The 23,992-nt window shown below is 32.0% G+C and overlaps 2 protein-coding genes across 2 annotated transcripts; both read left to right on the top strand.

Moving 5' to 3' along the window:
- Positions 1-6,587: 6,587 nt before the first annotated feature.
- On the top strand, positions 6,588-11,827 carry LOC105322728 (VWFA and cache domain-containing protein 1). The gene is made up of 10 exons (XM_066085519.1): positions 6,588-6,742; positions 8,143-8,365; positions 8,524-8,649; positions 8,776-8,855; positions 9,177-9,309; positions 9,452-9,906; positions 10,029-10,194; positions 10,761-10,843; positions 11,134-11,306; positions 11,622-11,827. Exons 1-6 carry the CDS (start codon positions 6,653-6,655, stop codon positions 9,736-9,738), a joined length of 939 nt encoding a protein of 312 aa, XP_065941591.1. The 5' UTR covers positions 6,588-6,652; the 3' UTR covers positions 9,739-9,906; positions 10,029-10,194; positions 10,761-10,843; positions 11,134-11,306; positions 11,622-11,827.
- A 972-nt stretch (positions 11,828-12,799) lies between these two features.
- LOC136275713 (VWFA and cache domain-containing protein 1-like) lies at positions 12,800-16,803 on the top strand. Its single transcript, XM_066085518.1, has 7 exons — positions 12,800-12,898; positions 13,680-13,775; positions 13,868-14,002; positions 14,166-14,278; positions 14,426-14,545; positions 15,323-15,462; positions 15,898-16,803. The coding sequence occupies exons 1-7, from the start codon at positions 12,806-12,808 to the stop codon at positions 16,197-16,199; spliced, it is 999 nt and encodes a 332-aa protein (XP_065941590.1). The 5' UTR covers positions 12,800-12,805; the 3' UTR covers positions 16,200-16,803.
- The last annotated feature ends 7,189 nt before the right edge of the window (positions 16,804-23,992 follow it).

Here is a 23,992-nt window from a genome sequence, read left to right as displayed (position 1 = left end):
TGATAGACAAATGCTCTTCATGTTTGAATTCAAATTTTTGCTTTTATCTTTATCTATTTCCTAAAAACTAAATAAAAACCAGTGATTTTCATGCAAGTACGATATTTTACAATTGATAACTTTGTGGCTGGTGATGAGATCAAAGTAGATAATATCCGTGCCAAGGGAGCTAATACAATCAATGTTGCCACACTCACCATTTCTCTGTTATATGAAGAAACAAACTAAAAATCAAGAAAGGATTTGAAAACTGATAGTCGTAATTTTCTCAGATAGCGTTTCCTTTTGCGCAAAATCTACTTCCAAAATAGCAAGACACACCAGTATAGAACAGTCAACATAATAATTACAATATTGTTGTGTTGTGCATGTACTGTGCCTGAATAGACTTTAGGGTCTGACAGGCACGTAGCATCGTTTTTGAAAGTGGGGGGGGGGGGGGGGGACTCATCCAAAAAATCTTGGCAAGCAACAAAAAAAAAGGGAGGGGGCTGGCGTAGTATTTAACTTCAATTTCACTCCTCATTTCCTTATTTTCATATCAGTTTTTTACATACTCCGAAAAAAAGGGGGGGCAACTCCATGATAATTCAATTTTTTATATGTAAATTTTTAAAAATTTGTTGCTCCGAGAAAAAGAGGGGGGGGGGGTCAGGCCCCCATGGCCCTCCCTGATCCTACCTGACTGTCTGATACATAGTGCACCATCCTCCTTGGTTTGTCTCCGGGCTGTGCACTATGTATCAAAACTCTGACAACTATTTAATCATAGTACTTGCACAACACAATACCATCATATGCATATATTTACATTTTCAGTGTATTTGTCTGTGATAATTAAAATTACAAATCTATTTTGTACTGAACAGTCTAAAATATTCAAATGAAGTATTGTTGGGACACAAGCGCGGTTTGCATAATTAAAAGAAAATGAAAAACAAATATACCAATACTCTAATAATTAATCGTACAATTGCTTAGAGGGTAGCTAAATCATCGTATTGATAAAAAAAAACCCAGCATTAACTATCTTATTATACAATTCGGCAACGAATTGATACAGCCATATATTAAATTGAGTGTTATTAAGCAATGTTTTAGTTTGAAGCCATAGCCGAACAAATTGAGAAACGCGATGTTTCATTGGACGATCTATTGTACAGAAAATCAAATGTTATATTGACCTCCTAGGTCACTTGCAGTTTAATATTACGTTCTGGGGTTTTTTTCCGAGATAGGTGGATATGAGCCAATCAGAGAGCTAGGAATTAATCAATCAGATTATAAATAAATATAGGTAATAAGGAACCACTCTTTGAATATTTTAATGTGATCAAATCTATCATAAAGCTCTTCGGGTTTTGTTTGATTTGATTACGCGCCGACCAAACTTATCACCTCATAATACTCAAAGAATGATATCTTTTTCCTTAAATACATGTATACCCAATCGACTACGTGGCTACACCTGATTTCTGCGATGCTTGTATGTGACAAAATTAATCGGCGATAAGGCTCTGAAAATCTTTCAAATAAAAAAGACCAAAGCCTAGTTACGAACACTCGATAATGACCAATTAGATGAATTCATACTGTGTTGACTAACGTTCCTTTGACATACACAAGTTTCACCAGAGGTTGAATTTTTTATCCAGAGTATCAGAGCAATATGTTAGAAAACCACAGATACAGAGTGGGCGGATTCTTCAATGTTACACTCGGAAAATGGCAATGGATAGACGGGAGCTTGGTGTTTGACAGAATCAATAGGACCCTCACTCGGGTCACTGACGACAGAGAAGAGTTAGTCTGGCACGATGGCGATATTCTAAAAGACTTTAGTACTGGAAATACTGATTGTATGTTATGCGAGAGAATAATCTAGTGCACGTACAATGACCTGAAATATGTTTAGGAGATATTAATGGCGCCTTGTGAAAAGTTTGAATAAACCCTCTGTTTTCCCATTTAAGACGGATTCTAATTAAGTTCAATGTCATGAGTAAAATTTGTTCTAAACACAAAATGTATAAATGAAATGATTATTATTGACATAATATTTGATATCTTCAGTATTTTTTGGAATTAGACTCAAACAAAATTTGACTTTCAGCAAAACAGGGGAAATTCAGACTAAATTTTTAAAAATTTTGTTTTTCACTGAACTATTTTTGGTAGTACTATAATATCTAAAGTTTAGATATTATTTGTTAGTCAACATTATTTTGCATATTTTCTGCTGGGTTATCTTACATTTAGATTGACGTATTGCACACAATACTACTGCACTACTGAAAATGCTCGAAAACAATAAAAGACACCATATCTCAAAATTTTGATTATTGACCTCATATAAATTTTATGCCAGCAGAGTAAGGTTAATATACTTAGTGTGATACTGTAAATGTTTTAGCATTATCATCATTCATTTTTTTTGGTTAAATTGAATAAAAATAGTAGGTTTTTAAAAACTGATAGAGGATATTCGAGCTGGAATATTCATAAAATATGTGAATGCTTGGTATCTATATAGTGTCACTGCCATTCAAAGACTGTATTTCGTTTTTAAAAGTGTTTAGCAATTTGCACTATTTTCAGAATTAAATAGCCATCTTTATATATATATATATATATATATATATATATATATATATATATATATATATATATATATTCGTTAACGCCGATTCATTATGTTGAGCTGCAATGCCGAAACCCCGACATGCATACCCTTTCTATCTAACTCTCACGGTTAAACTTTTGAAAGGAAAAAATAGTACAGCACAAGATTTGTAAACATTATGCCGGAAACTTTGTCTCCGATGAGATAGGACTGGAAAAAATTAAGGGTGTGAGTGACCCATGGCAGTGCAAATATTAGATAGAAATAAAAGATCTATCGGTGCTCAGTAATTATTACATTAAATAAATGTCATTCACGGAAAAGTACACATTTAAAAGTAATTAATTATCCATTTAAATAGGGTAAACTCGCTTATTACCACAGTATCGGTACAGAGAACATCCCACTCTTATTGATCTATTTATAGATTTTAAAAGTTTGTGTCTGTAGGGTATGTATTGAATATCACACAATAAAAATTAAGAATGATAGGATTCTTTAATGAGGTATTTTATGACCGCAATTTCAAGAAAATGGTTGAGTTTAATAAACGCAAAGTTGCAGCATTGCGGAAAATGGCTTCCTTTTAACCCATGGCCATATATGAATTCACACCCATAGTAACTAATTTTCGTTTGTTGTAGAACTTAATGTTTGTATTCATTTTGTAAATCGGTGAGGAGTTGCAATTCTTTGTTTCTGAACCATACAAAACTAATTGTCTATTTTGAGAGCACAATAAAAGGATTTTCAAGTTGATTAAATGTCGTTGCATTATGTGTTCATTTTCCAATCCTTTGTACACCGCGGACAAGAGAACTCTATTATCATGATCAGGTAATTTAAAGATATTTTTATTTTAAAATTGAACTGTTTTCATTCAATTTAAAAAGTTGTTAAAACTCCTTGGTGTGGATTAGCATGAATTTAATTATGAATATAAAAAAAACAGCAAAAATTCCCCACATTATTTAAAAATAACCATGCATATATATTTTAAGAGTAAAGCGTGTTTACGATAAAAAAAATATTACTTCATCTATGGATGATGGTGTATTAATGGTGTAAAACATCAATGCAAATATTAAGACAAATTCACCTTTTCCTGGTTTCAGCTTAACTCTTGTTTTCAAGCAGTTGACAATTTCATCGAATCATAGGTTACAATGTCTTCCTGTGGTTTTCGTTATATTCATAACGCTGCATAGCTTAGTAACAAGTGACAGAGATACCAATATCGAAAATGAAGAACTAAGAAGAAAAATTGAGAGCATTATGCGAGACAAACTTGGCGCAAATGAACTCCAGGTACACAATCTCTCTCTCTCTCTCTCTCTCTCTCTGTGTGTTGATGAGGCAAAATACACACGTTACGCAATTTGTTTGTATTGTCATTATTTTATAATTACAGTTACGATAAATTTCTTCTGTTGTATGATTTTTGTAACTGTAATTAAGCGTATTATTTTCTCTATTGCATGTGCTGTATAGGCACACATCGAACACCTTCATTTTACATTTCATCCATTGGACGGAAAGAAGGTGTTGAAGGAGGTAATTTGATCGACTTTATCTTCATTTGTTTTCAAAAACATAATTAGTATCGTAAAAACCTAAAATTTAACAATGAATTATTCCAATACATTACTTAAAGTAGATCCAGTGTTCTGTGATGTCACACTTTTTTGTAAAACTTTGAATTCTTGAAAAATTGTGCAAGGTAGTTTTATTTATTTTATGTGAATATAACCACATGGATGTAATTAGAATTATTGGTAGGTTCAAGATATTTTCGCACTTAATTTTATCCTAAATTTCCAAATTTTTATACATCTTATCTATGCAAAGGGGAACTAACTCTTTTTCTGACTTTTCTCTCAGTTGTATGGCTAAATGCTATAGTTTTTCTTATTCCAACGATTAATTTTAAAATATTTTTGTAATTTTGGTTTTCTGATAAAATTGACATTAAAATTAAACAAAAAAAAACTAATTTCTGCCTACAAGATTTTACTTTTAACAAAAAAAATACAGTTTTCTGATGCTAAAATATGCTTTAGTTTATGTTTATCTGGCATCTCAAAAAGTGTGATGACATGTATTTTTTTTCTAACAATTGATGACATTTAAGTCTATTAAGTTGAAATCAGTTCGGTTTTTAAACTTTCCTCAGAGAATTTTACGAGTATGGAGCTACCTTAAATTTGTCTTATGTTTTGAGTGAAGACATCACTTTCGAATGCACGTTCTGTGCATTTTGATTTGTTTAGAACTATAAACACTAAACAGCATGTTGAATTCGATTGACGCAAGTCCACCAAATTATAAAAGTAATCCATTGTTTTTTGCGAAGGTCACAAGGTCGATAAACACTAGAGTGACAGAAAACAACAACGCTTTGAATCTACTTAAGCAAGCTTCTGAGAGTACTTTTGCAGACTCCTTTGCAAACCACACAGTGAAAACCTCAAAAGTTTGTCAAAAGGATTTGAATGGAATGGTATAATTGTGATTAGAAACAGGCACAACTCGAACTTCGACTTATTTACTAGTCTTCTTTTTTATATATAAATATATTTTAAAACAACTTAATTAATAATCATTTAAGTCCTACTTATAGAACTGAATTAAACTGAGATATTGCATTTTTTGCATCGGTTGCATATGATTAATTAAACATTTTGTAAAATATAATCTATCAATGATTAGGACCACCAGTTTGCAAACTTTACTATATAGTGTACATTAAAACAGGCGACTCCTACCGTAGCTTGCTTTTGGGGACCAAATCAACATTCGGCAAAACCAATGGTTCCACCATTTACAATAACTAATGCAATGAACGAGAACAAAAGAGTTCAGCATCTAAAACGACAGCTTATAGCTACGGAGGAAGGTCAGCTTTTTTCATCACCACCTGTCAAAGACTATCCCAGGTTCTACCAACAGTTTCGGTATTTATAAGTTTTATTCTAATCTGAAATGGAACAGTTACAGTGAATCTAATTTGCATGGATAAAATAAAAAACATATACAATGTCCTGGACTCGCAAGAATCCTAAATTATAGGTGGAAGTTTGATTGATACACATTCTTTTGTTTTATGCATTTTGGCATATAATCATTGTGTGACACAGAATTAATTTTTTATGATAAGGTTTTCATCCTTTGTGTACTAACTACAAACTTCTTTTTTATTAGAAGAATAACTGCATTTTTTGTAAAACTGGAACTCTACCTACCCCCTATAGCGACCTCCATAGCTTTCTATGACCTCCCAACAATTACAATTTGTTTTAATGTTAAATTACTACATTTCTTCTCTTAATTTCACAAGTCAAAACCTCTATTTCAACAGATATCTTTTAAGTGGTATAATTTGACCCCCAACCGGATTGTGGACTTCTCTGTCCGAACCCAAGCGTAAAAAAACCCTCAAAACAATTCCAAACCTTTTATTCATAAACTTGTCTCCACAATATTTTCACGGTTCTAGTCTTATTAAAGATGAAAGATCGTATCCCCCTTCCTAACACCAAGGTATCCTAGATTGAACGCCCTAAAATTTCCCAAAATCAAATGCTTATGTCGAAGTTTTGATACTTTTGGCAAAAAGTTTTCTGTGAGAAACTTTTTGAAGCATCTTACATTATTTTCATTATTTTATATCTTTTCCCCCGTGGAGAGTGTACGACTCTTTTTTGGAACAAAAGCAAAAAACCTTAACACAAGGATATTTTGTGCTAAGGTCCTTTGATATTGACCCTGCGGTTCTAGAAGTCGAAAATGTGAAAGGTTTTTAAACGGACAGACATAGGAATGGACAAGATACACATGATCAGAAAAGCTCACGTGAGCTGTGAAAATGTTGCGTTGTCAATTCACCCTTCCCCTCATTTTAGAATCTTAGTTTTACAACAGATTCTCAGAAGTTCTACATACCTTTTACCTTTTTACAGAAAAATGTACATCTCAGCGGTTAGTCCGGTACCAAAGGACATAGTGATTGTCATTGATCGGTCAGGATCAATGGCGAGGCTCCATGGTAACAGATCTTTGCTGCAAATTACCATTGATGCAGTAACTAGTTTACTGGACACGCTAAATGAAAACGATAGGGTACGTACACTTGTTAAGAATATATGATTTTTAGCAAAACCTTAACTGAATAGTGGTTTGGGAAAAAAAAATTGAATTTACCTCATTGACTAAAAAAAAGACTCAAAGACACTCTCACGACAACCGCTACGTGCATGGCAAATTTATATACTTTGCCGAAATTTTAGTAGTTAGATAATTAAATGACGTAATTGAAACAATTGACGTTACGTCATATTTCACAAAACTACTAGTATGTCATTTTGCCTTGGCGAAAGTTATCGTGAAGGGGACTATCAATAGAGCACTGTGCCAGATATTCATCCTAGTACTTATCTGGAATTTTTGCAATCTGACCTGCCGCCATACCTCGCCCATCAGCGCCTTTTAAAATCCAATTAAGCGTATGACTGACCATTACCATTTATAAGAGTTTTAAATCACTGAATTTGTTTTGGGTAGATTAAACCTGTCAGGTAAGATAGTAATATTTATAAAACATCCTGAATGAATATAATTCAGTTTGATTTGTAATCATTTTTTTGGAATTAAAAATTCAAATTCCGATAGGATTTGAACAAAAAATTGTATATTTTATTTAAATAATGAAATACTTTTAGCAACTTTTTTGTCAGATCTATATCTCTATATAGAGGGAATGAACTTAAGTTTATATTCTCTTTTTTATATGAAAATACATGACCATCATTATCTCCGATAAGAAAACTATTTTTTCCTGGGAAATTTCATTTACTATGAGGTACTTAGTATTCAAGAGTAAATATATCACGGGTAAATCACGCTTAACAAAATAATGTGAATACATATACACTCTAGGCAATGATCTATCATAATTAATATGATTTCTTAGGAAACCACGACGTAAAAGTTGCGCAAATGCCACCTATTTCCCTGCACTGTGTTTAAGGTCATTGACTTCTGCTAGGAAGAATAACTACAACTGACATAAACGATTCTCATTTTTCTTTGAATAGTCTATATAAAAGGCGATTTACTTTAATTGTTCTTATTTATTTTTATTTTTTTGACATTATTAGTTTGATATCAAAACATAAATTTTTGACCGCACAGGATTATTAATCCTCATTGATTTCTCAGTCGATTGATCGACAATAGTAGTGCATTGATCGACGATCTTCAGACTGTCTAATAAAGCATAGTTTACGCTTTGTTTTGGACCATTGGGTAGTCCATTACCAAGTTAAGTTATGTGAGAAGAAACGAACACTAGCTTCTCTGCATTTATTGAACGTTCTATAAATTTTAACAATGTACTTTCAAAATGTAATTCTAAAGTGCTCGTTATTTTTTTCAAAAACGACAGTTAGTTACATCAATTGTTTAGAAAGGAAGGTATGTTTGTAAATTAAAACATTATTCTTTTTTAATTTATTTTTTAGGTTGGGGTAATTGTGTTTGATACAGGAACAGTAGTTCCGGGTGTCTCTATCAGGAAATGTGTGGGAACAAAATTAGTCAAAGCGTCGATAGAAAATATTAGATTTTACCAGAACATTATTCAGCAGATTCAAACGGGAGCTAGATGCAATTACGAATTGGCCCTGCGTGATGCTTTTCAGTTCTTCAGAAATTCTAATTACAGCTTCAGAGGCGAAAAACGAGGTGATTTCGATTATTTTGGCATAAATTGCATGTACATTTTCATGAAACTAGAATGTTAATAAGGACATTGTTCTTTTTTAATTTCATTTACTTTTCATCTCGTAGATTAAATTTTGCAAAATGGATCACGAAAATTAAGTTAATTTTGTTGGTTTTAGAACAGGTTATTTTGTTTTTATCCGATGGATTACCAACCATTGGAGGAGATCCAGTCAAAGTTATTGCTGAGGAAAATAAAATCCTGAAGAATAAAGTCGCTGTATTTACCTATGCCATTGGACAATGTAAATGAACAATATTTGCAATACAAGTATATAATATTTCCATTATTAGACATACAATTAAAACACCTTTATAATCATGATTATAACGCCTTTATAAGGTGTTGTTTAATTTATATTTTATTATAGCTTGGAATTTAACGTCACTTTCCGTTCTACGAAATATGGCATGGCAGGTATATAGTTACCCAGAGTACGGAGAAATCAAAGTAAGTTTTATTACTGTGGTTTCAACATAATTCGTTGAATACCATTTTTCGTGGTTTTCGTTGTTAACTGATTCGCGAAAACAAATGTTCATTTAAATGCAATTTTTAGTAACATTTTGTATTGATAAGATAATTGGCCACGAACTCACATATCCCTAAAACTGTGATTTTCACTGAATCCACCACCAAAATTGATCCCCACGAATATTAATGAAACCACAGTATTCGCACGTTTTAAAAACTGTGTTACAAACGTATTAATTTTGTTTTTATTAATATATTTATCCATTGCTATTTGTTCATTCAAAAATCTTTTTAAAGAAAGGTACTTTCAAACACGTTGTTGATCCTACAAAACTGAAGGATGAGATTGGATTCTACTATAGGGAATTCGTGAGTAAAGAAAACGATGTAGCAACTATCATCTTTAAGCAATACAAGCATTTGCAAAAAGGTAATTTGTAAAATTGTGACAGAACTTTTTATCAAGTAAAAATTGAACTCTATATTTACAATCAAAGAGTTATTCATTAAAAAAAAAGAATTATTTTATATGCTAAGTATCTTCAACTTTTCTTTTTTTTTTTTTTTTTTAGCTTATATGCCTTATATGTTTGTCTGCAAGCAACTTCACGATACAAACTATACAGTTTTTGGAGTAACGTGCCTTGAAATGTCCCTCACGAGTTTTTTAAGGGAGCCAGTAATATTTTACAATGAACAACATTCTTATGCCTTTATGATTGACGGAAAAGGACGAACAATTCTCCATTCATCCTTATCGAAAGCTTCTTCGTTAGAAGCTGACGAAGAATTCACAAGTATTGGGTTCTTTGAAAACGATAAGGGTCCGGTCGTAGAATCAATGAAGCGGTACGTTTGATCAGTGATGTTTTTACATCAATTTAAAGACATAAAAAATAAACGACTTATTTCACTTAAAATTGATATACGCAGGGGAGAAGTGGGGCAAACCTTTACATACACCACCAACGCGTTTTCCAAAGGAGAAACTTCTTTATCACAGAAGATAAATGTATACTGGGAACCTGTGAGTACACGTACTATGTCTCAATTACAAGTAATCAAGTGTATAGATTGTGTAATTCCATTTCATTGATGACGTTTAGTTTTACTGTATACATTCTCACGATGATTAATTCAATATTTCAGATTTTGCACACCAATTTTTCATTGTGCGTCGTTATAGCTGATAGGGACGGAACAATTACCTACAATATAACGCCATCTACACAGGAAATGTTTCATTATCATCGGAGTGACGCCACTACAGACAACAGAAAGGCGTGTAGCCACTTCAATCGACAAGCAGTTAAAGGTAGAATTAGTCTCTCTCGGAAAACATCTAAAAATGTATATGAAATGTATTGATATTAAGTTTTTCTGATGTTTCATCAATGATAGTGGGCAGAAACTTTCGTTTATTTGGTAAAATTCGTAAAATACTTAAATTTATGGCCAAAGCATGCATTAATACAATATCTTATTATAACGAACATAGCTATCATGGAATATTAAGGAAACACAGGATTAATTTCTTTAATGTTTTCATGTAAAATTCCCAAGTACAATTGCATTGGTTTTCTAATAGTTTTTCCTCTATGTTGATACTACAAACGATAAAAAAGATTTCAATCGAATTATTATGGTCAAAAGTTTGAAATGAAAACATAATTTGATAATGACAATGAATTGTGATCCATTAACAGATAATCTGAATACACCATCTTTTATCGTCGAACTCTTGTCAATTATCCTCAACGTTCTTTTTGTTCTTTTTGAAGGATTTTGTTCTCTATCATATAAAACTTATAGTTTTTAAAATCAGATTATCTTTGAATTTTTGTGTTTGATATGAGCTACAAACTGTTTTTCTTCAATCAGAATTTTCAACTGTGAGTCTTACCCCAGCCGCATTTATAGATCCTGAACTGTATTGGGGAAGCGACGATAATCCCAGACTAAGAGTATGTCGTTTTATGATTTTTCCTTTTTTTGTATTTTTACACATTTCTATGTTACAACTTAATGAATAAACTTTCGATTATAAATACAATTTGAAATGTTTTGAACAATGGCATCGACCATTATTTAAAACTTTTCAAATTGTATTTATAATTGAATGTTTATTCATTGAGTGTATGGTAATAAGCGTTTGTGATTACGTTTCAATACGAAATAGAATTTTATTGTTCTCTTTTCTCAAGTTTTGTAAAAAAGCATCGAATATATATGATCACACTTTCTGTTACTGCAGCCATCAATTCTAGACAGCGTGTTCATTACGTACTTTGCTGAGGAATTGTGGTTAAATTTTCACCAGCATTCTTCAGACACAATATGGCGTTTTATCGGAACAATAGATGGCGTTTTAAGGGTGTATCCGGGTATTCAGATTCCAGATCATTATGACCATACACAACAGCCATGGTGAGCTTTATTTTTTTTATAAGTAAACTATTAGCTTTATGCTGTTATCGTCTTTAATTGCAGATGTAAATTAATACATTTTACAATGTTCTACGTTGGTCACATTTCACAATGGTCTTGATCCCACATTCATGGAGTATCTTCATATAAATGCTACATTGATATACTTCAATCATAATTGCAATGATTTAATGTTTGTGATTGTCATTGAACTCAAAAATAGTAAAATTATAGGCATTATATTAACTGAAATGTTCATTGAATTGTTATTTTACCTTTTCCAGTATCTGATGAAATGATGATTTCCACTTTCAGGTTCCAAAAAGCATTGGCATCAAGGGATGGGGTCATTGTTACGGGACCTTACCTGGACCAGTGGGGAAGTGGACACGTCATCACAATTTCTAAAGCCCTTGTTAAAACGTTAGCCATAGCAAATTTGAAGAAAACATTTTTCTAAGAAATGTAACTGAATATGATACCCAGTTCTAAGATACCAGAATTGATCAAAAACTGAAAAAATTTCCGCATTTATGCTCAAACTGATAATTACATTGTCTGATGTTTCGTCACATCCATGTTTCTTTTCCAGTATTACAAAAAATAATTCCTTTGTTGTTGGGGTCATGGCTATTGACATTTCCATCACTCATTTCCATCAATTGCTGACTGATTCTTACCCAATTTGCAAAGAATTTTCAACAAGGTTTGTCAACTCATTTCGGATAAGTTTTGTAAAGGAATAAACTGTAATTTACAATTTGGACTGTCTTAGTTACTTTTTATAAGTAAGTAAAAGTTACTTCATTTTTTCGGTGATAGTTAACTTTTTTATTTATGAAAGTATATTATATATATCCATTCCTTTTGAGTAAATTGGAACTTTTAAAACGTGATAAATAACGATTCGATTTTCTTTTCAATTCACGATGTTAAATTAATTTTATTTTTAAAAAGTGGGGTTTTTTTCAAGGTCAAGATCTAGTAAATGAAAGGTGCCTACAGGTTTATAAAATTCAAGATATAAATTCTTTTAATGATCCTTCATAACAATGTTTTTGTTTCAAAGGGTGTATCGGGGCTTAAAGTTTTGATAAACACGATAAAAATCATGTTTTATACAACACTTTTCTATGAACTATGAAGGATAAAAGTATCAAATCTCGGAGTTTTGTCCATTTTTGACTAATGAAATATATCTAGCATGCTTACAGTCTCTCCAAAAACGGCATTAAACAAGCCCTTGACCTCCTCTTTAAAATGATTTCTAATTGAATATAGGTACCGGGACCACTTTTCCCGTGATTAAATATAGAATGTCAAAATATTGTTTTGTTTTCTACATAATTCCTTAAAAACCGTAAAATACGGGAAAAGATTTATCAAATCAACTATGACGTCATAATGGTTCTAGCACTAAAAAGACACTCTGGGATCATTTACCAGATCTTGACCTTAACAATACTTTCAATAATAAAATAAATTACAGCTGCTTTGTCATGGACGATACTGGTTACATTGCCATGCATGATGACTTTGTTTACGTCTCAACCAAAGTCCCACCTGTTGAAGGAGTACATATTACACAAAAGGTTCATTTATATTGTTGGATGTAAAGCAGATTTAGTAAAAAAAAAAAAAAGAAAAAAAGAAAAAAAGTATTATTTTATTTCCATAAAGGATCTGCACCGCTTTGTTTCCAAATTGCATGTATATCAATTTATCTTACTTTCAACTTTTAAAAGTGCGTGATGGGAAAATTATTTCGCTCCTCTTGGATTGTACTTTTATTTCCGCCATATAGGTAACATTAAAACTATCAATCTACATGAAAGCAATGGCGCAAGAAAATGTACATTTCGAACTCGGGTACTTACTTCGGAATTTGTCTGGCAAAACCTTTCCTCAGCTTTGATTCAGTGTATTCCTTTGTTAGGTACCTTCAGTAACCTTTCGTCTTGCATCTGTTTCTTTCATCGCTTTTTTGTAATAATTATCAGATAAAAGTAGTATTACGTGTTGTGCTGATTTCCTTGGTTTTTGAGTTATAACTATGCTTGCCTTTTCTGCTATTGTTAAGGACGGATGGTTATATTTTAGGTGGGTTTTTTTGTAGTTTTATGTTGTATATGTATATTACAACATGTGCTTATTTTCACTTATATCTTTGTTTGATTATTTAATACAGTCTTGGAAGTGTTGTTAGTTCAAAATGTAAATATAAGAACTTAAGAATTTTAATTGCAAGGAGCATGGAAGATAACAGAACCCTCAAGACGGGTCCTATACGTTTTATTTGTAATGCCATATAAGCTTAATTTCTTTTCTTAAACCTTAAATAAGGCATTCAGATTTCTTTAACTTTCTTCACAGAATCCAGCTATTGCAAACCATTTGCTGAAAAACAACATTATGACCAGAAGAGCGTGTTTGGATATTCTTGCAAAGAAAACACATTACTCGTTTATGGTAAAGTCATTGAAAAGAAGCGGTCAAATGATAAGAAATACAGTTTTGTTTTAACCATAGAGACATTACTCATTGGCGTTTTTAATATGCAGGTATCAAGATCTCATCATAGAGGAGAAATAAATTATTCTGAGGAGCACTATAAACTACTTCCTGTTCCTAAAAGCAACTTATTCGTTGTAGTGGAAGATCAACGATATTTCAACAATCAGGAGACATGTTGCTCTGTAGGTTATATCCAAACAATTACTTTATACATGCAAACATTCAAGCAATAAATGAAAATAATTATCAATATACTCTTATTTGTTCTATATCAACGTCGCATAGAATTGGTTACAAGTTCGTGTGTTTTCATTTACCCCAAAAAATCTTCAATTGAAATCTTAGAGCACCAGCACATTTACTAATGAAGAGCAACACTGCAGCAAATCTGACTGCCCATGTGTATGTTTCGAAGAAATCCCTAGCAACCACTGCGAAGACCATTTGAATTTGTTGAGGTAAGTTTATGTCCTGTCGATCTGCCTTTGACAATGAAAAACAATGCATTTTCGTCAAATTTTCGAACTTGTCTGTTATAGAAGAGTCAGAATGGAGCTGTTTGACAGGTGTTCAAATGCTAACATACTTAATCCACATAATTACAGTGACACGCCTCTGTGTCCTTCGAGTTCCTCCCAAACCGCAATAGAACTGCCACACGAAACCGACCGGGCCCTTCAACTATGTTTCGATCCCAATTGTACTAGAAAAAGTATGCAAAGACGGTAAGTTAATAATCAGATTAGATCAGAATAATTATATATTTTGTATATTTATGTCAGTTTTACAGCAGAATAGCATGAATAATGTAGTAATTCCAGTTCAAACCGTTGCAGAATAGCTCTAAGATCCCTCTATATAAGACACTAATCAACACTGTAGCGTTAGGTTATTTACTACATGTATTCTAAGTATTACTAATTAGTTTTAAAGAATATAAAATTTTTACATGTGAGTACAAAATGGGGGAATTTTCGCAATTCCTCAAAGATAAATTTAACCCTTATCAACTAATTTATAGTCTTGCATAACAATTTATTGATCTTGAACAGTACATATAGGTTTTACCTTTTGAAAAATGGTTCTAGAGTACGACCCGCAACAAATTGCTGACAGTAAGATTACCCATATACTGGGATTTCCTTAGTTATGTCGTATTGTAAATTTTGAAATTACTGAGTGGGTGTAAATTTTGTATTTATGCACCCACCCAGTTATTCAAAATTTACAGTATGACAGTTAGTAGGCCATTGGTGTACAGAACGCACATATTCTTAAAACATTTGTGTAATAGTTCTAGTCATATTTATTTTATTGAAGAAAAATGCATATAAGTTAAGTTAATGTTTAAGGAAACTTTAAGTCTTATATCTTAAGAAATATTTTGAAATAATGACATTATGAAATATTTTTCTCAAATACTTCATATACTATATTTTAATCGTGTTATATAATAAAATGAAAGTCTAAGCTTCAATTGTGTCACAATCTTATACTTCCAGTGAGTGTTTCAAATCAGCTGGTTGTAGCTGGTGCTCAAGAGCAGAAAACTTTACTCCTTTGTCTGAAGAATATTGCACTTCCAGGAGAGACTGCTATTTTGGCATAAAAGAAAACCACCCTCCAAATTCAAATAAAAAAGGTATATATACAACAAATCGTCAACTGAAATAAGTTCATACGTAGATAATAATAAAATCAATATCATTCCAGTGTGAATTTGAACATTGGGCTGAAATCTGGATCAAAATTAACCCCCAAAAATAGAAACTGTAACATTTTCTAAAACCTGACGATGAAAACACAAAGATCACATTTTTGCTGTGAATAAAAAAAATGATACAAAATTTGGTGACGCTTCGAATTAATATAATTAAAGACTCTTTGTAAATATTTTAATTTTTTTTTCCATTATTGTTCATGTGATTACATTCAAAATTCAATTGAATAGAATGTTTTAAGACTGAATTTAGTCATCAATCAATTTAATGTAGGAAAACAACGAGGGAACATTTAGAGTGTTGTTGTATGTTGAAAAATTATATAATAATTTCATTTTTTCCTGACTTATTAACAGAGAAAAATTCTCAACATACCCACGATGACCGGAACAGGTTACCCATCCTTCTCCTTGCTGGTCTGTTTTGTGGAGTTCTTGTCATGACTGTTGTTGTAGTTATTATACTGTTAATGCTTAAACGGAAAAGGAAGAACATGAACTCCAAACATATTCCCGCAAACCTTCCCGTCCGTCCTGCAGAGAATGGATACGTGGTAGCGAGGGTGTATCCTGACGGTAGGCCTGCTGCTTATTTTTCACGTTCACAGTTTGGAACCGTTGTTTATCATCATAACTTTGTTTTTGAGAACTCAACGTGAATTCAGCACAACGTCAAACCAGAACACTTTTAATTATATACATTCTACAGAAATTATATTTTAATGGTCTTTATCATCATTTTATTATCATGAACAGCGTGAAAACAGAACACTTTTATTAACATAAATTTTGTAGAAAATAGGGTCTTTTAAACCCACCTTGTAGAGAAGTTTTTGGGAAAAGTGTAAAAAAAACCACGTGTAAATCTTCGCTATTTTAAGCAAAACGCTTAAAATTTCAAACATTAATTTATAATTGGAAAACTCTGCTAGTTGTGTCAAAACATCAATGTCGTAAACAGTAGAAATTCCAGAAGAAAATGTGCATCTAACTATTTTTGCGCATGTTTTAACTTGTCTCGTAATTTGTCCCGAAATTAAATAATGAGGCTGGATTTATACCCATAAGATCTAATATATCAAAATTTAGGCCCTCTGAGTGCTTGGCTTAGATTTTATTTACGGTATATCGTCGATAAGGTTTTCACAATTATCATACAGAGTGCCAGAAAAAATTATATTACTTGGATTTGAAAATATTTACTATCCATTTGGTCTTTTGTAAGGCATTTTTGAGGCTTATTTATTCATGCTTTTTAATTTTAGCTCGTATTCTATAAATATATTTGCAGTTAACTGTGGGGGTTTTTTTTGTTTTGTTTTTTGTTGTTGTAAATTTTAAGTAATATTCTTTGATTTTGTGCACCACAAATAAAGTTCATATAAAACTATAATTGCTTTAGTTTTTATATAAATGCAGTGCATGTGGTTAAAGAATGGATGAATACAAACCAAACTCATAAAGACTGGTGAATCACCATAAAATGCACGTAATGTATGATACCACTATAAATGAATTTTTGGTTTCAATCAATTGGCAGTCTTGAAAACTATATAAATGTACTTGTCACATGTTTGATATCTTCAGGCAAAGCAGATACGTAACTACTCGAGCCTTTCCGGCAGAGCGAGGAACACCTTGATATACAACAGTTGACTGTATATAATTTTTACGATTACAACGAAAAAAACATGCTATTCTAAAGTGAAATAGTGTCCGTCCCAATAGCCATTGAGACAAATGTAATCGAAGTCGCTACGTTAAATTCAAAGTCCTATAAATCTAATTTGTCTACTATCAAGAAAATCTGAATCGCCGACAAAGTTTTCTTCAGTATTTTCAAAATACCTATTTACTATTCGGACAATCAACTTGCTATCGTTCTTATAGCAGTAAAAAGGTATAAATCATATAAGGTGTCGGCTAGACAGCCTTTTATTTTAGGATAAATGTTATTTAATAAAGTCTAACTTGTATCTCAACAGATTACCTATAAGATGTTCCGTATATATATAAACTTTCATGAAAGGAGGGATGTCATGAATACCTACATAATACATTTGAGGTTGTTTCACCGCTTGTCGGTAACAGGCCCGATAAATTGCGATTGCCTCAGTTACGATTCTCTTACTCTGCAGCCAAGGGTGGTATAGCTTTGATTTAACAGTCGGTTTTGCGATGTAATAATAAATATTTTAAATACATACGCGTTAAGAAATTTGGTCTTTTTGATCAATTTTAACGGAATAGCTTTCATATTCTCAAACAGATAAAACCACACTCGAGGGGTGATATAAACGCTTACTTTGAATACCCCACTTCTTATCAATTTCTCTTCTGTATTACTAAACAACTATACACTGTCAGTTATAAACAAGTAAAATCAGCGTGTACTCATTTGGTGAAATGTATACATTAACAGGAAAAAAGCAAATGTTTTAATATACACAAACCTACAAATAGTAAAATTGTCTAGTTACATACTTTTATCAGAGACATAAATAACACAAAATGTCATTTATGTTTCTGCTTTTATAAATAGATGTTCTTAGATTACGCAAATCTCTTAAGTTGACTGCATCAAACAATTGGATTTATTAAAAAATCTCTACATGTACACTTTAAGAGCAAACTCAATGCTTTATTAGTGTATTTTGTTGTTTATTACATGTGCTCAGGTGCCCATGCACTCACGTGTTTTCAAAAAACCTTCTCTGAGGGATTCTAAACTTCATTTAAGGAAGTATTCTCGTTATGAAACATATTTCTTATCACAGGAAATTCATGAAATTTTGACATAGTAAAACAGATCATATAATTAAATGATTATATTAGTTTCATCAAATTTGACCTCCTTGTTTTTACATAAAAGTCAGGTCAAGGTCACTACCCTTTTTTCTCAACTTAACGGATGATAAAATACATGTATTTCTTTGCAGTTATGTATACATCTGTTTAAGATATGAAGATTCTATTCTTCAATGAAATGATAGATTATCAGAAGGTCTATCAGCTGATACTACTAAATTGGAATAAATATTGCATGTTATTGGAATAAAAATTGAAACTAAAATTGATATGGCTTTGCCCGCATTTTCTTTAATTTTCTTAAATTTTGAATATATTTTTATTATTTTTTTATGCTTTCAATATTAAAATATTTCTGATTTTTTATGTATTATGAATACTTTATACAGAGAAATAAATTGACAGAAAATCTAAAATATTGACCATTTAATAAGAGAGAAAAATAGATTTTAGTGATTTTTTCGCACAAATCAATGTATAGAATGGGCGCTTTAAAAACCATATAAAAATGGAATTTGATAAGCAAATCTTATTTTAAAAATAAATTCTGAAACTCAAGTATCATATCATTAGTTCACATTAATTAAAAAATCCAACATTAATGTTATTGTTTAAAAAATGCTAAAACAGACTCATTAATCCAATATTCCGCCAAAAATATAGTCCTTGTTAGATTCTTAATATTGATTACTATTTCTATGCCAAGTTGTATGATTGTAAAAAAGAAAGAAAAATATACTATTTTAATTTCCTTTCATCTTGATTTAATGGAAATTAACCAAATTTACATTTGACAAGTCGAAAACCAGAAAAGACTCCTTCCTTAAAAACAAAAGTCCCCCCCCCCCTTTGCTATTCGTCTGGATGCCCACATGCAATCAATCGATAGTTTGATACGCTGATATATGTTTTTAAATGTGACACTATTTTACTGACACTCCAAATTGAATAGAATTCATACCACTACTAGTAAAATTCAATTTTTTATTTCAGTCTGTAGAAGCATATGCACATACTAATTCGCAATTGTGCACAATGTAAATTTGAATTAATTACAAAGTGGCTTACTTCCAGTTACGCCGGTGTAATGAAGAATAATGACCCCCGTCATTATTCCCCGGGGGTCATTTTTCTACGTAGAAAAATGACCCCCCTCCCCCGGTCATTATTCTACGTAGAAAAATGACCCCCGGTCATTATTCTACGTAGAAAAATGACCCCTTTGCCTGAAGAATAAGTGTCATTTTCATAAAAATGAGCACACTCCACATGAAGAATAGTGACCCCTGTAGAATAATGACCCCCTTGTAGATTAAAATTTTTCATTATATTTTTATTATTATTTGTGAAATAGTCTTTACAATATTGTAATTTTTACTGCTGCAGTTTACAGAAAGTAACAGAAATTATAATTCATATTCAAATAAACTTAAAGTGAAAGAAGGGGTATATATCTTAGAAAATAAAAATCCTTCCGTTATAACAAGATATTGAGGTATTGCATCGGGGTATGGTTGTCATCTTTAACAATTACATTTACATATATCTATGGTGTTCCGATAGGGCCACTTTGACCTAAGTTGCAAGGGCGATAGTGCTAAGGCGAAAGAGCAAAAGTGCGAAGATGCGACGACGAAGCGAGAAGATGTGATGCCTAAAGTGCGAAGGTGCGAAGGCGAAGGATACCACTATCGCTCCTACCCAACTTTACACTCTGGCCTTCGCATCTTCGCACTTTCGCCTTCGCCTTTTTTGATTGCATTCAGGAAGTCTCGGTCGATTACATAGAATTTAATACAGGCACCGTACTCGCTAAGGTTTTCCGATTAATCCATGCTATTATTGGTACGCATGCGCTTGACCATCGCGCTTACTATGAATGTTTATAGATATTTTAATGTGTACATGTAACATATATGTTTACCAGTGCTGGCTTTGCCTAATCATTATCTACACCACACTAAATTTTATGTCCGCCATAATGTGTACATATGCACATCTAGATTCCTGTCGCTTACCAGCCGTCTGTTTACCGTGGACCAAACACAGTAACGTTCTAATTCCATTATGCGACACTCCTTGCTCATGCATGGATCTAGAGGGGGAGAGGGGGTCCGCTCCCGGAAAATTCAATAAAAATAATTTTACGCAGTAAAACGGAAGAGGGAGTCCGGACCCTATCCCCCTGGATAATTTAATTTTATTAATTTTATTTAAAAATTTCCCAAAATATGTCTCGGAACCCTTTAAACGATTGAGAGCTCCGCAATTATAAAACATAGGTAATCACAGATTACAAAGCTCACTGAGACAAGGCATCACCTTTGTGAGGCATCACCTTTATTAGACCACCTTTATCATTTATGAAAACCATCCTTTATGATCTTGGATATTCATGGATTTTGTTTTGACACAATATCGTATATCATCTGTTAAAAAATCGTATAATAATCATATGTCCATATGTTAATTAATACAATAATATAAAATTAAAATTGCATCGATCTTATCATACTTACAATATATATCATATAAAACCATTAAATACCGTAAAAAATTGTGAGATATGAAATAGTAACGTATGATATGACATTGTATTGTGATATACATTATAATCGTATTTGATCAAATAATAGAATATCATAAAACATAATACAATATAGTATTATATGAAACAATATCATATTGCAATAATACATCATAACATTGAAACATATGATATTATATTGTATACATGTAATTAAGCATTGAATCATTATTTTTTGAAAGATGTGGTCTCATAACTGCAACGATTTGTGCATTCAAATTGTATAACGCGCGCTAGCGCGTTATGGAAGTTTGTTTGGACTCATCGTTGCAGTTTTCAAAAAATAATGAATCAATGCTTATATTTACGGTTTTTTAACATGTATTTCCTTCCCGCAAAAATAAATATGATTTGTTTGTTAAAAGCTCTGTCTTATTCAACGAGTTATGCGAAATTAACGGAATAGCCACTGGAACAGCCGAAATATGCTGACAAAAATAGTGCACAGCGTTTTAAATTCTAATAACACAATTTTATTTTTCTTTCTGTAATTTAATGAATTTTCTCTTGGTAAACTAAGAAATGAATCAATTGAATTCATTTAACTGTCAAAATATATTTACATCAATGAAATATTTATCAGCGTAAGTATAATAACAGGTCGTTATCCGGTTTGAAGTCGCGAGAAGAGTCAGTTCCTGTTCTTCAAGAAACACTGAAAGAATACTAAATGTATTCATACGCACCAGATTTGATGATTGGATCTTCTGTGTTGTGTGTAAATATCACTCAAACCAACCAATGCAATTTAATAGAGGGAAAGAAAGTGAATGTAAATATTATAGTATGATATTGTATTGCATGATACTGAATCATATTTGATACAACATTGTATCATATCAAATGATACAATATCATGGGATAAAGTAAAATATTATATAATACAATCATATTATACACATTGTATCATATGATACAATAATATATATTAAAATATCATAAAATACAATTTCATGTGATATAATAAACTATCATAAAAACCAATATCATATTATACAATATCGTATGATACGATATTTTATAATATTGTATCATAAAAATCAATATTATACATAACAACACCCCGATACAATATCACATCATAAAAAAAATTGATACAATATTTCATCGTATCATATAACGTTTTACAATATAACATATGGTATTATATTGCATCCTATTAAACAATAGTGTTTAAATCATACAATACTATATCATAGGAATCATGTTACATCATTTAACAACAACCACATCTATCTTTCAAGCAGGTTTAAGTGAGGTAGGAGATTCCTCTAGCATTCTTGATAATGGTGATCAGGCATCTAAAGCAACATCTACGTTTCATTTATAATATAGTTAAATCAACTATGCAAGCTATCATCTATAAAACATGTGACCTGTTCAAAAAAACTAAACCTCATCAAGAATCATAAACCTATGGCTCTGATTCAGCATTCAAGCCTGTCAGGTGCATCATTATCATAAGACGCACCATCCATACAAGTTTAATGAAGAAAGGACCAGTAGTAACTAAGATATAATCATTAGAGGGCACCTGCAACAAAAACTTTAACCAGCTCCAAAAACCTTAACCTCCTCCAGCATCCGAAACCTATAGCTCAGATTCAGCACTCAAGCCTGTCTGGTGCATCAGTATCATAAGATGCAGTATCAGTATCCATGCAAGTTTGGTGAAGTTCGGACCTGCAGCAGTAACTTAGATACTGCTATTAAAGGGCACCTGCAACTAAAAACTTTAACCTGCTCCAAAAACCTAAACCTCCTCCAGCATCTGAAAGTTAGGAACCAGATTGAGTAGGTCCAGATGCATCATTCATGTAATTTTGGTGAAGAGAGGACAAGTAATAGCTTAGATACAATAGCTGCAACTAAAACTTTAACCAGCTCCGGACGCCGACGCCGGGGGTATAGCATATGCTCCCATTGACTTCGTCTCGGTAAGCTAAAGAGGTGAAAGCGCGATTTAAGTTTCGAAGGCGAGAGTGCGAAGTTGCAAAGGCGAAGAAGCAATAGTAATATCACTTCCTCGCCTTCGCAACTTAGCACTTTCGTCTTCGCATCTTCGCGCTTCGCCGTCGCATCTTCTATATTTTTCCTATTGTTCATGATTTATACTTGCATTGAGGATTTCCACAATACAAACTGCTGGGTATACAAGTTCATCACCCAGAATTAATGATGAAACCAAAATTATGAAAAGTTTACTCCACTGTTGGGCATTATAACCAAGCTGAAGTAAGAAGGCACTGACAGAAGCCATTACGCCAGTAGATGTTAACGGCCAATAAGGAAAATCGTCAAAGTACTGAGAGTACTCGTACAGAAAATATATTTTACTTTATCCTCGGCATACTTTAGTTTAGTCAATATCAAGATGATTAATGTTTCAATAGTTTGTATGAGCATTGGTAACTTTGGATACAATAAAGATCGTGTGATCAAAATCAAGCGGGATATAAACCCCTAACATATGGGCCCTAACCTCTTATCAACGCTTTTAGAAACAATCTTTTCTTATTATAATCGATCAGTGTTTATTATCTATTTAGATTTACTATAGTCAGGTACTCTTCACAAATCTGCTTTAAAAGAATAAAGTATATTCATGATCACAAAACAACATTACAACAAATGTTTATAATATTGATGTTCATGTATTACGTAGAAGAAAACAAAACTAACGCAGAATGATTTTTTTTAAAATCACTTTCCCCAAGAAATGTAAATAAGAAGTATTCATATTCCTACGTTACCTGCCCCTTAGTCTTTTTCCATAAAGATATATACATGTATCATTCTTCTATTGGCAATTCATTCACCAATGAATATTGCTTATATCATTACAACAATTATTCTTTCATAATTATTGTTCGTTAATTATCACACAATATCCTCATTGTGTATGAATTTTTTTTTATTTGTGTCATTTCCCGCCGTATGTCGACGAGAGAAGTAACGTAACTGTTAACAATAAATTTGAGGCCATGTCAGATTGTTTTGCGTATGCTTGCTACGGATGTGAAAAACTATATACAGCGATTTATTTACAAGTTCGGT

Source organism: Magallana gigas, chromosome 5 (assembly GCF_963853765.1).
Source record: "Magallana gigas chromosome 5, xbMagGiga1.1, whole genome shotgun sequence".
Lineage (NCBI taxonomy): Eukaryota > Metazoa > Mollusca > Bivalvia > Ostreida > Ostreidae > Magallana > Magallana gigas.
Note: the sequence above shows the minus strand (reverse complement) of the source record. Positions and strands in the feature narration are given on the sequence as shown.